This window comes from Sebastes fasciatus, chromosome 13 (genome assembly GCF_043250625.1).
Source record: "Sebastes fasciatus isolate fSebFas1 chromosome 13, fSebFas1.pri, whole genome shotgun sequence".
Classification (NCBI taxonomy): Eukaryota; Metazoa; Chordata; class Actinopteri; order Perciformes; family Sebastidae; genus Sebastes; species Sebastes fasciatus.
The window spans coordinates 22144404-22156580 of NC_133807.1; the positions used below are offsets into that span (position 1 = coordinate 22144404).

The following is a 12177-nucleotide window of genomic DNA, read 5'->3' on the forward strand; positions in this document are numbered from 1 at the left end:
CCGTTAAGTCAACGAAAGTCAGCGTTGGGCTCGGGCTTGTGCTCATTCTACATAGACATGAACGAGCATCGCTCAAAACAGTGAGGCGACACACGTCAGCTAAAACCACAATATCACTATATTTCACCTGCTTGGCAGTAATGTTAGCTGACCAGGCGGAGGTCTCTCCATGAATCACTGCTGATCCTAGTGTTGGCTTTTCCTGCTTTAGCCTCCCGACCGCAGCCGGAGGGAACAGGGGAGACACCAGAGTTTTGGTTGGAGATGATAATTTCTCGCTGCGGAGCCCTGTCACTTCACAAGACACGGAAAACCTCTGTTGGTCTGGAGGAGCTGCAGCATTTATTTCTGCACAAACGTCCACTGTACATTCACTAGATATTCTCAGAGCTCAATTAACTCTTCTGCAGTGTGTAGTGTGCGCGCATGCACGTGAGGTGGAGCGAGAACGTATGCGGTGTTTGAGTGAAGGCAAGCAGAGGAGCAGAGTACAGCAGAGACTCCGGCCCTGGAGACCAAAGCTACGGTCTCCCCCGCGTACTACGACCGCCGCCAGCACTGTTTAACAGACGGGCTTCACTAGATATAACTTTGCGGTTTCTGGTGCTTCCGTGTAGTTTGTGTTGGAGTCTGATGGTACGTGTCCACAGGGAGTATGAACAGCGTAGTCTCACGTTGTTCAGACATATGCTCAAATCATAACATGGCAAACTCAAGCCCAACAGGCAACAACAGCTGTCAGTGTGCTGACTTGACTATGACTTGTCCCAAAACTGCTTGTGATTATCATAAAGTGGGCATGTCTGTAAAGGGGAGACTCGTGGGTACCCAGAGAACAGTACATTATGTTGAGGTCAGAAATCAAGGGGCCCCTTTGAAAACGGTCATGCCAGTTTTTCCTCGCCAAATTTACGCAAGTTTGGTGCAACCTCCTTCGCGACCAGCTAGTAAGACATGGTTAGTACCAATGGATCCCTCAGGTTTTCTAGTTTCATATACCAGTATTAAGACTGAACCCGCTACAATTTAAAAAATCATAAGTTGAGTTAATGCGTTAAAGAAATTAGCGGCGTTTAAAGAAATGTACATTAACGCGTTAACTTTGACAGCCCTAGTTACTATACATCAGAGGCCTTATCGTCATGAATCTCATGTTCCTCATGTTCTAAGGTAACCAACTCAAACAGTTTAGGATATTTTGTCATTCATGTGTTTACAATCAAGACTATAATTCTGCTGTTTCACTTACAAGTCCCTGTCATTCTCTGCTGTAACACTATAAATATCCCTATTAAAATGGTAAGTATTCCAAAAATACTCCAAAACATGATGAATATAAACATATTACCACTGGCAACACATTTAGTAATACAGTAGAGACAGAGGTAAACATGACAGCTCCTGTGTGATTTATGAATTCAATTGTATACGTCCAAAAGACAGTGTACCAGCATACAATCAACTGGCTTCTTATTAGGAACCATAAATCAAACACTGAAACTGCAGTGCTCTATGTGTTGCAATCTCAGCCCTGTGACCTGCAGGGTTTGCTACCTAGATGCAGTTTAAGTCTTCCTGCAGCCATCCTGCAACACATCCCACTAATGGAGGAACACTGTGCACTGACAGCTCCCTCTGAATTTTTAATCATACCCCCCTTTGAGACTAACTGGGATCAAGAGATAGTGGGGAAAAAGATGGAGGGTGGAGCAGCAGGAGGAGTAGTGCAGCATCAAGGGCCAAATATGTGCTCGTCCTGTCCCGAAGGCTGCTGACGGACATCAACTCAGCTCAGCATGGCCTGTTAATCTGAACTCAAACCACGTCACCATTACCACTGCTACACCTTTTAGTGAGTTTCATCTGATAACCATCTGATCATACAGTGCTGAGGCAGTAAATTAAGTATTCATCAGCGGTACAGCTGAGTAACAAAAACTGCAAAGAGAACTGCGAAGAGTCAGGAGCAGAGAGTATGCTGCTGTGCTTTAGAGCTGCAACAATTAATCGATTAGTTGTCAACTATTAAATTAATTGCAAACTATTTTGATAATCAATTAATCGGTTTGAGTAATTTTTTAAGAAAAAAAAGTCAAAATTCTCTGATTTCAGCTTCTTAAATATGGATATTTTCTGGTTTCTTTACTCCTCTATGACAGTAAACTGAATATCTTTGAGTTGTGGACAAAACAAGACATTCGAGGAAATCATCTTGGGCTTTGGGAAACACGGACTGACATTTTTCACCATTTTATAGACCAAACAACTAATCAAGAAAATAATAGACCGATTAATCAACGATGAAAACAATCATTAGTTGCAGCCCTACTGTGCTTCACTTGGACATAATAGTTATTAGTATGAGTGGGCTCTAAGGGGATTCAAAAGGACCCTGAAGAGGGCTTAAAAAAATGAGGAATGTATAATGACGACTTTAATCAACTAACTTTCACCATGTACAGCAGTTATTGCCAGAAAGTCTTCTCAGATGTCTGTTCCTCACACAAAATCTTTGGTAACCGAGGTTTGACATCTGTACTACAGTATCTTTGACTTCACATGAGAAAGACACAAGGGAAGTCCCCATATATTAGACAGCAAGTGAAAATTTTGAACTTTCAACTTTGTGTTGGAAGCAGAAAAAATGGATGTGAGTGTAAGGATGTGAGTGACTTTGACAAGGGCCAAATTGTGACAGCTAGATGACTGGGTCAGAGCATCTCCAAAACTGCAGCTCTTGTGGGATGTTCCCGGTCTGCAGTGGTCAGGACCTACCAAAAGTGGTCCAAGGAAGGAAAACCGGTGAACCGACGACAGGGTCTGACCCGAGGCCCATTGATGCACATGGGGAGCGAAAGTGTCCCTTGTTGTCTGATCCAATAGAAGAGCTACTGTAGCTCAAATTGCTGAAAAAGTTCATGCTGGTTCCGAAAGAAAAGTGTCAGAACACACAGTGCATCGTAGTTTGTTGCGTATGGGGCTGCCTAGCCGCAGACCGGTCAGGGTGCCCATGCTGTCATAATGTTATGGCTGATCGGTGCATCTATTATTAAACAAAATGAGAACAGAGTAACAGTCAACCTAAATGCCAGAGCCTTGTAAGACAGAGACACACTGCTCTCTACTGTACGATTAGCTGTATCACACTGCAACAAGTCAGCCAGAGGAAGGACAAATCTGAAATCACTTTTGAAAATAGATTTCCCATTATAGTCTTAAGGTCAGGTATGATTTTATTAAGACTGGAGAATATGGCTGCCACAAAGCTGTTATTTTAAGTATTTCCAGTGTGTTAGTGTGTTAGTAAGGTCTGTCATAGGTGGATACTCCTATTCTTTAGAAGAGTTTTATTATTACATTTAGCTGGAAGTCCTGTTTCTATGTTGACTTCGGCCAGTGGTTGCCGACTTGTTGTCCTTAAATCCCTCCCTACTTGTATCTAAAGCTGATTTATTAGGTTTTAAGTATAAATTATGGAAAAAGGGAGGAATGTAAAAATGAAAAGCAGTTTTGATTCATCATTTATACTGTTAATAGCAAAACCCTTGGCAGATTGCTTCATCATTTCTCCTGTAAACTACCTTACTTTACTGTGCATCATTGCACAAAAAAAAGTACCATCTAATTGAGTAGTTGCACATGTGTTGGCTTGCCCGTGTTTCACGTGTGTTTGCACACAGCTGAGCTTAGCAGAGCAATTAAGGTTAATGAGTTTCAGCTTTCCATCTCGAGGTTACAAAGTTGTTGAGTCAGTTGAACTCTGGTGACTCCACGCTGCCAATCAACCAATTAACTTCCTCCAGGAGGCTATAAGACAGGCAGACATTAGCGGCGGCTTTTCCATTAGATACTTTTCTTTTTTGGAGAAGTGTTCAGATAGATATCGAGGAAAGATGAATGGTGTTCCCGAGGAGAAAGCTGTCGGTGGTCCGAGGCTGCAGCTGTTCAACTGCGCCCACGTGGACTGTGGAGCGACTTTCACTAGACAGTGGAGACTGAAAGAGCACGAGACAGTGCACACCGGAGCGGTGAGGAGAAATGATATACTGCATAGACTTGATCAGCATTTCTTAAATAAGGACACCGTTTGGTTAACCCAGGGGTCAGCAACATGTGGCTCTTTAGCTCCTCTCCAGTGGCTCCCTGTGGATTTAAAAAAATGGAAATGAATAACTGTTTTTTTTTTTTTTTTTACATTTTCATTTTTATTTATCATTGTTGTAGGTCTATGGTAGTATTAGGGCCATACTGAGGAATAAAAATAAATCTGAGATTTCGAGAATAAAGTCCTAATATTACGAAAATAAAGACGTAGATTTACGTGAAAAAAGTCGTGGTATTATGAGAATAAAGTCATATTATAAAGTAGTAATTTTACGTGTTTTCTTTTTTTCTCGTAAAGTTATGACTTTATTCTTGTAATATTACGACTTTTTCCCCCCTCAATGTGGCCCCCAATCTTTGTCCGTCACTGCATTAGACTAATATACTATATACTTAGACTATAAACTGTGTTACCTTCATCACAATAATCAAATGTTTTGTGGCTCCAGACAGATTTTTTATTTATTTTTTTGCCTAAAATGGCTCTTTTGATAGTAAAGGTTGCTGACCCCTGGGTTAACCATTTTAAACGTGTATATAACACAGGCCTACTTGAAGTTGTAGTTAAACTAGTTCCCAAAATGTCCACAGCGTCCGTGTCTCTGCACAATCACTGGCTGTGATCGACGTTTCTCGAGAAAATCCCACCTGAAGCGCCACATGCTTCAGCACAGAGGGGTGAAGCAATTCCAGTAAGTCACAACAAGTCCTACTGTTGCTCCTCACAACCACAACTATACGACATCATATTCATTTTTGCTTTTTCTGCAGATGCAAATTTGCAACCTGCACGCAGAGTTTCATCCACGCAGGAAAGCTGAAGAGACATGTGCGCTACGCCCACGGAGACAAAAACAAGTATTTCAAGGTTTGTTTTAGTACACAAATGCATCCACGAGATGGCACTAAAGAGCTACATTATAACAGCATCCTGTTAAAAATCACTGCTCTTAATGTTATATAGCCTCCTGAGACCCAGCCCATTGACATGTGTCCTCTGTAGTGGACATTTTGTCCACATGCATATCCTCTTACTCTTTTGACCTACTCTATCAACCCCTGGTGTATTGCAAAGAGGACAGCCTGGGCTTTCCAGTGATATGGCATGTTGTTGTTTTTTTAATCAATTTGAATGTATAATTGGTTTAATATCACTATACAGTCATAATCTGTAAAAAAAAAATTGTCTTTTCACACTGAAATAGTCCTGTAGTCCACTACAGTGGACAATACAAATCAAGTTTAACAAGCCTAAATTGTTAAGATTTTCCTTTAACTCTAAATAGGAAGGAAATCACAAAAAAGTAGTAATTGGAAGACACTTTTTTTAAACTCGGTTCCCAGGAGGATAGTCAGTTTTCAAGTCTTTTGTGTCATTTTTAACCTCTTGAATTGTTCCCCCTCCACAGTGTAACCAGCCAAACTGCTCATTGACCTTCAAAAAACGCAGAGTGTTTAAACTGCACGTCCAGGAGCATGGAGTGCCTGCTAAGTCCAAGTATGTCTGTAGTACATCATTACATTGTTGTGGTATAAAACCAGACTCTGTGTCCTGGTGAGTTAATGAAATGCCCGAGACCTTGAGCCTGTTAAGGATTATGCACTTGCCATTTTAATTAATCAGATCTTTGATGCCTTGAGTACATGGCTCTAGCAGAGATAAATGCTTGGTTACAGGCTGAGAGGGTGTGGTCCCAGTTGACTTAGTTACATTTATTTTTACCTCTGCCCGTCCCCGCTGGGGCACATAGATGTTCGAAGGACGGATGCGTTGCCACGTTTGACTCCCATATTGCCCGCAAAGCCCATGAGAAGACGCATGCAGGTTGGTCTATTTCAATCTTAGTGGGGGGGGGGGTCCTTTCATCTTCCATCCCCGTTAAAATGATTTTAATTAAAAAGGGGTTGTGGCTGCATTTGCATGTAACCTTTTTTTTAAGCATCTTTCAGGACACATGTATGGTATATGGTTCCTCAAAGAGAGCCAACTGGTGACAATCCTTTGATTTCCTGATACTTACCGGCCTTGTTTGGTCCCCGCAGGTTACCGCTGCCCTCATGCTAACTGCCAGGTGTTGGAGCACACCTGGGGAAAACTTCAGAAGCACATGGCCAAACATCCAGGTAAACATATTGTGGTTATAGTACAAAGGTCTTATCTATCCCAAATCTTGTTTTTCACATATTTTTAAAATGCGTTGCAGTCACGTTCACATGCCAAGTGTGTAAGAAGGTGTTTAAGAAAGCGGACGCTCTGCGGAGGCACAAACGGATCCACGCGTCCCATAAGCCCGTGCTGGTTTGCCCCAGGGACGACTGCCAGGCCTACTTCTCCACGACCTTTAACCTGCAGCACCACATCCGCAAGGTGCACCTCGAGCTCCTCAAATACAGATGCTCCTTCCCCGACTGCCCGCGCATGTTTGCTATGCGGGTAAGTAACATGTCTTCCATTACTGGTCCTTGTGAGGATATCAGAAATGTTTTTCTTTGCATTCAAAGATCTTAAATTCCCATGAGTAATTTGCGTCATGCAGATTTGCCATTTTAATAAACAGTATTAGTATTCCAACTCTGACACTGTTAAGCCAAGAAAATAAATACAATTTCTGACAATGCTTTGTTCTATTACACAGGAGAGTATGACCAGACACCTGCTGCGCCATGACCCGAGCGCCACCATTCTGAAGGTAAGTCTGACGTCCGTATATCCAACAGTGCAAGTGTGTGGACTAAAGCATCACACAGCAGTGAGCTCTAAAGCTATCTGGCCAGGGGACTATTGATTTTGGATTTCTCTTTAAAGCCGTTGATATTCGACTTCTCTGTTCTTCTGGCCAACTGAAGCTTGAGAGAGTCGAGAGGCTTACATGACGTCCAGGCATATCAAATTTCTATTTTCGAACGATATAGGTGGCATCTAACTTCCAAAGCTTCTCTTCCTAAATTGTTTTATCTTTCCCAACAGAAACGTCAGCGGCCTAAGAAGTCCTGGCAGAAGCGTCTGGACGGACACCATCTGCCCGCTGTGGAGGAAAACTTGCGCGGCCTCTTCGCCCTGCGCATGCGGATCTCCCGACGCGCCAAAGTGGAAACCAACCTCGCGGGCCTCTTCAATGAACGCAAGATCCCTCATTATGTTGACCCAGAAGTCAACCTGCGCAATCTGTTTGGTATCAAACAGCCTCGCATTTTAGAGGAGAAGCCTGAGGTCGCACCACTAGAAGGTTAAATAAAAATCCATGTAGTCCAGCAGCACATTTTGACTGTTAAGTTTGAACTTCCTGAAATCTGTGCAGTTTAAGTTGGACTGTTTTTCTTTAACTTTTGAGAAATTGGGTCTCTTTGGTTGAGTTTAATGTAGCTGCCATACATTAAGATATTTGAAAGTAATTATTTGAATGTAACTTGACACATTGATGAAGATGTCAAGCTTTTGAGAATTTCCAAGATTGAATTCCAGCTCTTGAAGACAACAAGTATTAATTGAAATGCTTATTTTGTAACATGACATTTGTTGACCCAATAAAATGATTTACATTTTGATCACAGTGGCATCTTAATGTTGTTTGACCTTCATTTGAGTGTTTAGATGAACAGTGCTGGAGGTCTGCCCATCAGTAGCAGCTGCTGGAGAGGTATCATCTCCAGGACTAAGAGACTTGTTTGCTCAGTCTCATTTCATTGCAATGCAAAGACACATCTCATTGTAGGCAGAGTCAAACAGCTGCTCTCCTCCAGCATCTATCTATTGTGCTTGCTTTGGCTTCACATATTGGTTGACATTTGCCGAACACATTGGAGCTCATTAAATATGAACAAAAGGACTTGCACATGAGTAAGAGCTGAGTCATAAAGCATGTCACTTTTGGGGGTGGATGAGACTTTTGAATACAAAGTAGACGAGTATCAGCTGTCAAATCTGTTCAACTGAGGTTAAGCTGTTGCAATTTACATTCTGGTCTCATGAACAATTTAAGCACTCCGGTTAGTCTAATGGTCTTTCTAGGTTTGCAGGAGAGCTGCACCTATTTTCAGGATCAACTATCCATGTTCTCCATTAATTGTTTATGGTGGGTTTCTGTGTTTTGTTGGTTGGTAGTGATAGGTAAAGGAAAGGTATTCAACTCCTTTACATAAGAAAAAGTAATACCACTCTGTAAAAATACATAAGTAGCTTAAGTATAAAAGTAAGAGTAGCCATGAGCAGGCAAAATGGCTCTGTCAGAGCTCTGTTATATATTACACCATTTGATGCATTGCTTTTGTAGTGGCAGCTTGTTATAAACCTTCCTCCTCACTTGCAGGATGTAAAGGGTTCTGACTCATGTAGACTACCATGTATGCCACTATCGTACATTTCAGAGGGAAATATTTTATACTTATTTGACAGCTTTAGTTACTACTAACTTTACAATACCCAATAGTATATGAAAAAGCTAAAATCAGATTCACTCATGTAAACTACAACATGAAAATGCTGTTTACATGGTAAAGCTGTAAGAGCCATGTTGTATTATTTACAGTTTACAGTATTTCTCATTTCAGAAGTGCATTGTGTTATGCCATGGGAAATGTTTGATATGCATTAAAATGAAGGTAATTAGTCATGTTGTAGAATGGGCTTTAATGCATTTTAACTCCTTGATGTGTGTTTTAGCCTAGTAAGACATGTGCTCCTCTAGTCTGTCTTGTTATTGGACAATTTGGGTGTGATTAGTGCAAGTTAGGCTTCAATAGAGCAGGATGGGGAGCAACAATTTCTGACTCAACATAGTGGCAATTCCAATTCCTCTGAAAATAAATACAGTCAATCTGCGGAATTGGTCAGTTTTTGATTGTCCATCATTGCAGATGGATATATTTTTTGTTTCTTTTTCTTTTTGTGGAATAAACTACTTTCACTCACAATACAAGCCTCATCACTGTAGAGCTGACCAAGGACGCTAAGTGTCTGTAAAAGGCAAGTGGAAGTGGACATGGTAGTCCACATGAGTCAGAAATGACGAGGGAGGTTTATAACATGCTGCCACTTTGTTGACTCAGAAAGCAAAAAAAGGAGTTGATGTTAGCTTAGTTTAGCCATTAAAAACAGGAAGTAGCAATAACGTTACGCAGACGTTTGAATATCTTAATGTTACAGGTTGAACACGGGACAACTAAATATCCACACATTATAAGGATTAATAGTAACATTACAGTATAAAAGGCTGTGTTCTGATGGTAGTTAAATGGTTAAACATCGACACTAAAGATGACATCCACCTCTCTCCTTCTTCATCTGTCTAATTACTGGCAGGCACCGAGGAGGTGAACGGGTCAAAAGGAACACATAATGGCACCGTAGAAGAAGAAGACACAGAGGAGGTAGAGGTTGTCAATGCTTGACCTTTATAAGTTTAACACAAACATTTTATAATGTTGAAGGCCTTCCTGGAAAGGTAGGCCTATTAACTATATTCTGATAGATTTAGTGTAATTATATGACGAATAGGTTGTAGTACATATGACCTGGTTACATAAAAAAAAAGCCAGAAAATGGTGAAAAATGTTCCAGGTGACATCTACAAATGTCTTGTTTACCAACAGATCAAATCACAGATAATCTGTTTACAATGATATGAGAGAAACAGAAAATCATCACTGGTCAGATCTTTTTTTTTTTTTTTTTTTTTTTAGTTTTTGCTTGAAATGATTAATCAGTTATCCAAATTGTTTCCATTTAATTTTCTGTCATCGACTAATTGATTAATCGAATAATCCTAGCAACTTTAGTTTGCAGTCAGGATTGAACATTAAAGTGACTGTTTGTAACTTCTTACACGCATAAATCAATCCTGGTCGGTGTCCCATGCGCGCTCGCGTGTGGCTACGCTGTTCAGACAAGACTCCAACACAAACTACACGGAAGCACCAAAACCGAAAAGTTATATCCAGTGAAGCCTGTCTTGCAAAAAAGTGTTGGGCGCGGTCGGAGGACACGGGGGAGACCGTAGCTTTGGTCTCCAGGGCCGGAGTCGCTGCTGTACTCTGCTCCTCTGCTCCTCTGCCTGCTTGCCTTCACTCACAGTTCGCTCCACCTCACGTGTATGCGCGCTCACTACACACTGCAGAAGAGTTATAGCTCTGATAATATCTAGTGAATGTACAGTGGACGTTTGTGCAGAAATAAATGCTGCAGCTCCTCCAGACCAACAGAGGTTTCCCCTGTCTTGTGAAGTGACAGGGCTCCGCAGCGAGAAACGTTATCGTCTCCGACCAAAACTACGGTGTCTCCCCTGTTTCCTCCGGCCGCGGTCGGGAGGCTGAGGCAGGAAAAGCCAACACTAGGATCAGCACTGATTCATGGAGAGACCTCCGTCTGGTCAGCTAACATTACTACCAAGCAGGTGAAATATAGAGTGATATTGTGGTTTTAGCTGACGTGTGTCGCCTCACTGTTTTGAGCGATGCTCGTTCATGTCTATGTAGAGCGAGCACAAGCGCGAGCCCGACGCTGACTTTCGTTGACTTATCGGCCACAGGTATCGCTGTTAACAAGCATTTCTGATTCTTACAAACAGTCCCTTTAAACAAGCTTGTAAGAGTAGGCATGATGCGTCACATTTTGCTGCCGTTTAGATTAGTGTAGAGCTGTTATTCGATTAAAATGGTCATTGTTGTGGCTTTGCAGCCTCAGGCGACCTTCCTTCCTTCCTTTCTTTCTTCCTTCACTAGCTGCTGCTCTGCTGCTTTTAGTACCATGCATTAACCTATCCTACAACAGCTGACCTCTGTCGAAATGGAGGGTCTGCACACAGCTTCACACAACAGAAACACATGCCTCAACAGCCGGCAGTGTCTGTTACATCCATAACTATATTGCCTGTAGTTATTCTACTTCTCATTCCTTTGTAAAAAAAATGTCAAAAGCGCAGACAAAAGCATCAATCAGACACAGAGTGCCTCTTAAGATCGTGACAGTGCGTTGGATGTGTAGCACGGCTTTCAAAGTCAACACTTTCAGCTGAGCAGGAAGTTAAAATGATGGTGTTGTTTCTATTGTGAGACGACACAGTAAATAAGCTTAAATCTTTGTTCTGTTCCTTGTCTTGTTTTTTCAGAATAAACGAGACTGTGTTTTTGCAGGTGTTCAGCAGGTGTGGAAAGTGATTAAATGTTCCTTGTTGACTGCAGAGTTGTTTTTCCACTGAAGTCCCATAAGAGCGATGATGCTGCCTGGTGTCATAGAGGCCGAGCACTGGAGTCGCACCAGTAACACTATCAAACTGAATCACACACAACCCTCATCGTCACCCTCTGACTCTCTGGAAAGGCCAATTATCCACATAGTGAGCATGACCTTTGCTGTGACATGTCGAGCTTGATTTTTGCAACATGTGCATCACAAAGGAGAAGTCACAACAATGCCATCGCAGCATGGGGGAGACTGGGACACTCATTACACATTCATGATTGCCTGATTAGCTCTGAGAACACATTTAACAGATAAATGATGGATTGAAGAGAGAGAGAGATGGTGCCTTCAAATGGGATCGTGTTTATCGTGTTCACGAGATGAGTCCATATGAACGCCCCCCTCATGTCGTATTCACGACCTCGTAAGTAGAACATTTCTGAAAGCTCCAAGTTCACGAGTTGTGACGTGTTTGTTGATGTTGTCAGAAATGGCGGAAGTTAATTTTTTGGTACATAAGTGAATATGTTGTAATTTTAGTCGTATATTGTTTTTCTTCGTAATTTTATAATATGTCTGAGGAAAATGTTGATATTCCCAACGATCTCTTCTTTTTCCTCTGTCATTATGCATTTGCATTTCCTGCATTATGTTACCCACTTGCTAGCTTTCTAGACGCCGACAGTAACATTTATATTGCCGTTGCTTAGCAGCGGTATTCTCACGACTTAACCACTTGAACGACAAGCATATTGTGTACACGACTTTAAACAACAGCTCACAATTTTCATTTGAAGGCACCAAGAGAGAAAGAGAGTAGTTTTGTGTGGCCCTATGGAAAGAGGAAGTCAATAAGTTATAGTGACAGGGAAAATGAAGTTTTTATTTCCTGGAGA

At 41.7% G+C, this 12177-nt stretch overlaps 1 protein-coding gene across 1 annotated transcript; it reads left to right on the top strand.

The window, feature by feature from the left end:
- The first annotated feature begins 3751 nt into the window (after positions 1 to 3751).
- On the top strand, positions 3752 to 7650 carry 42sp43 (P43 5S RNA-binding protein). The gene is made up of 9 exons (XM_074656182.1): positions 3752 to 4028; positions 4696 to 4796; positions 4876 to 4972; positions 5514 to 5602; positions 5856 to 5929; positions 6148 to 6228; positions 6309 to 6538; positions 6741 to 6794; positions 7073 to 7650. Exons 1-9 carry the CDS (start codon positions 3894 to 3896, stop codon positions 7334 to 7336), a joined length of 1125 nt encoding a protein of 374 aa, XP_074512283.1. The 5' UTR covers positions 3752 to 3893; the 3' UTR covers positions 7337 to 7650.
- The last annotated feature ends 4527 nt before the right edge of the window (positions 7651 to 12177 follow it).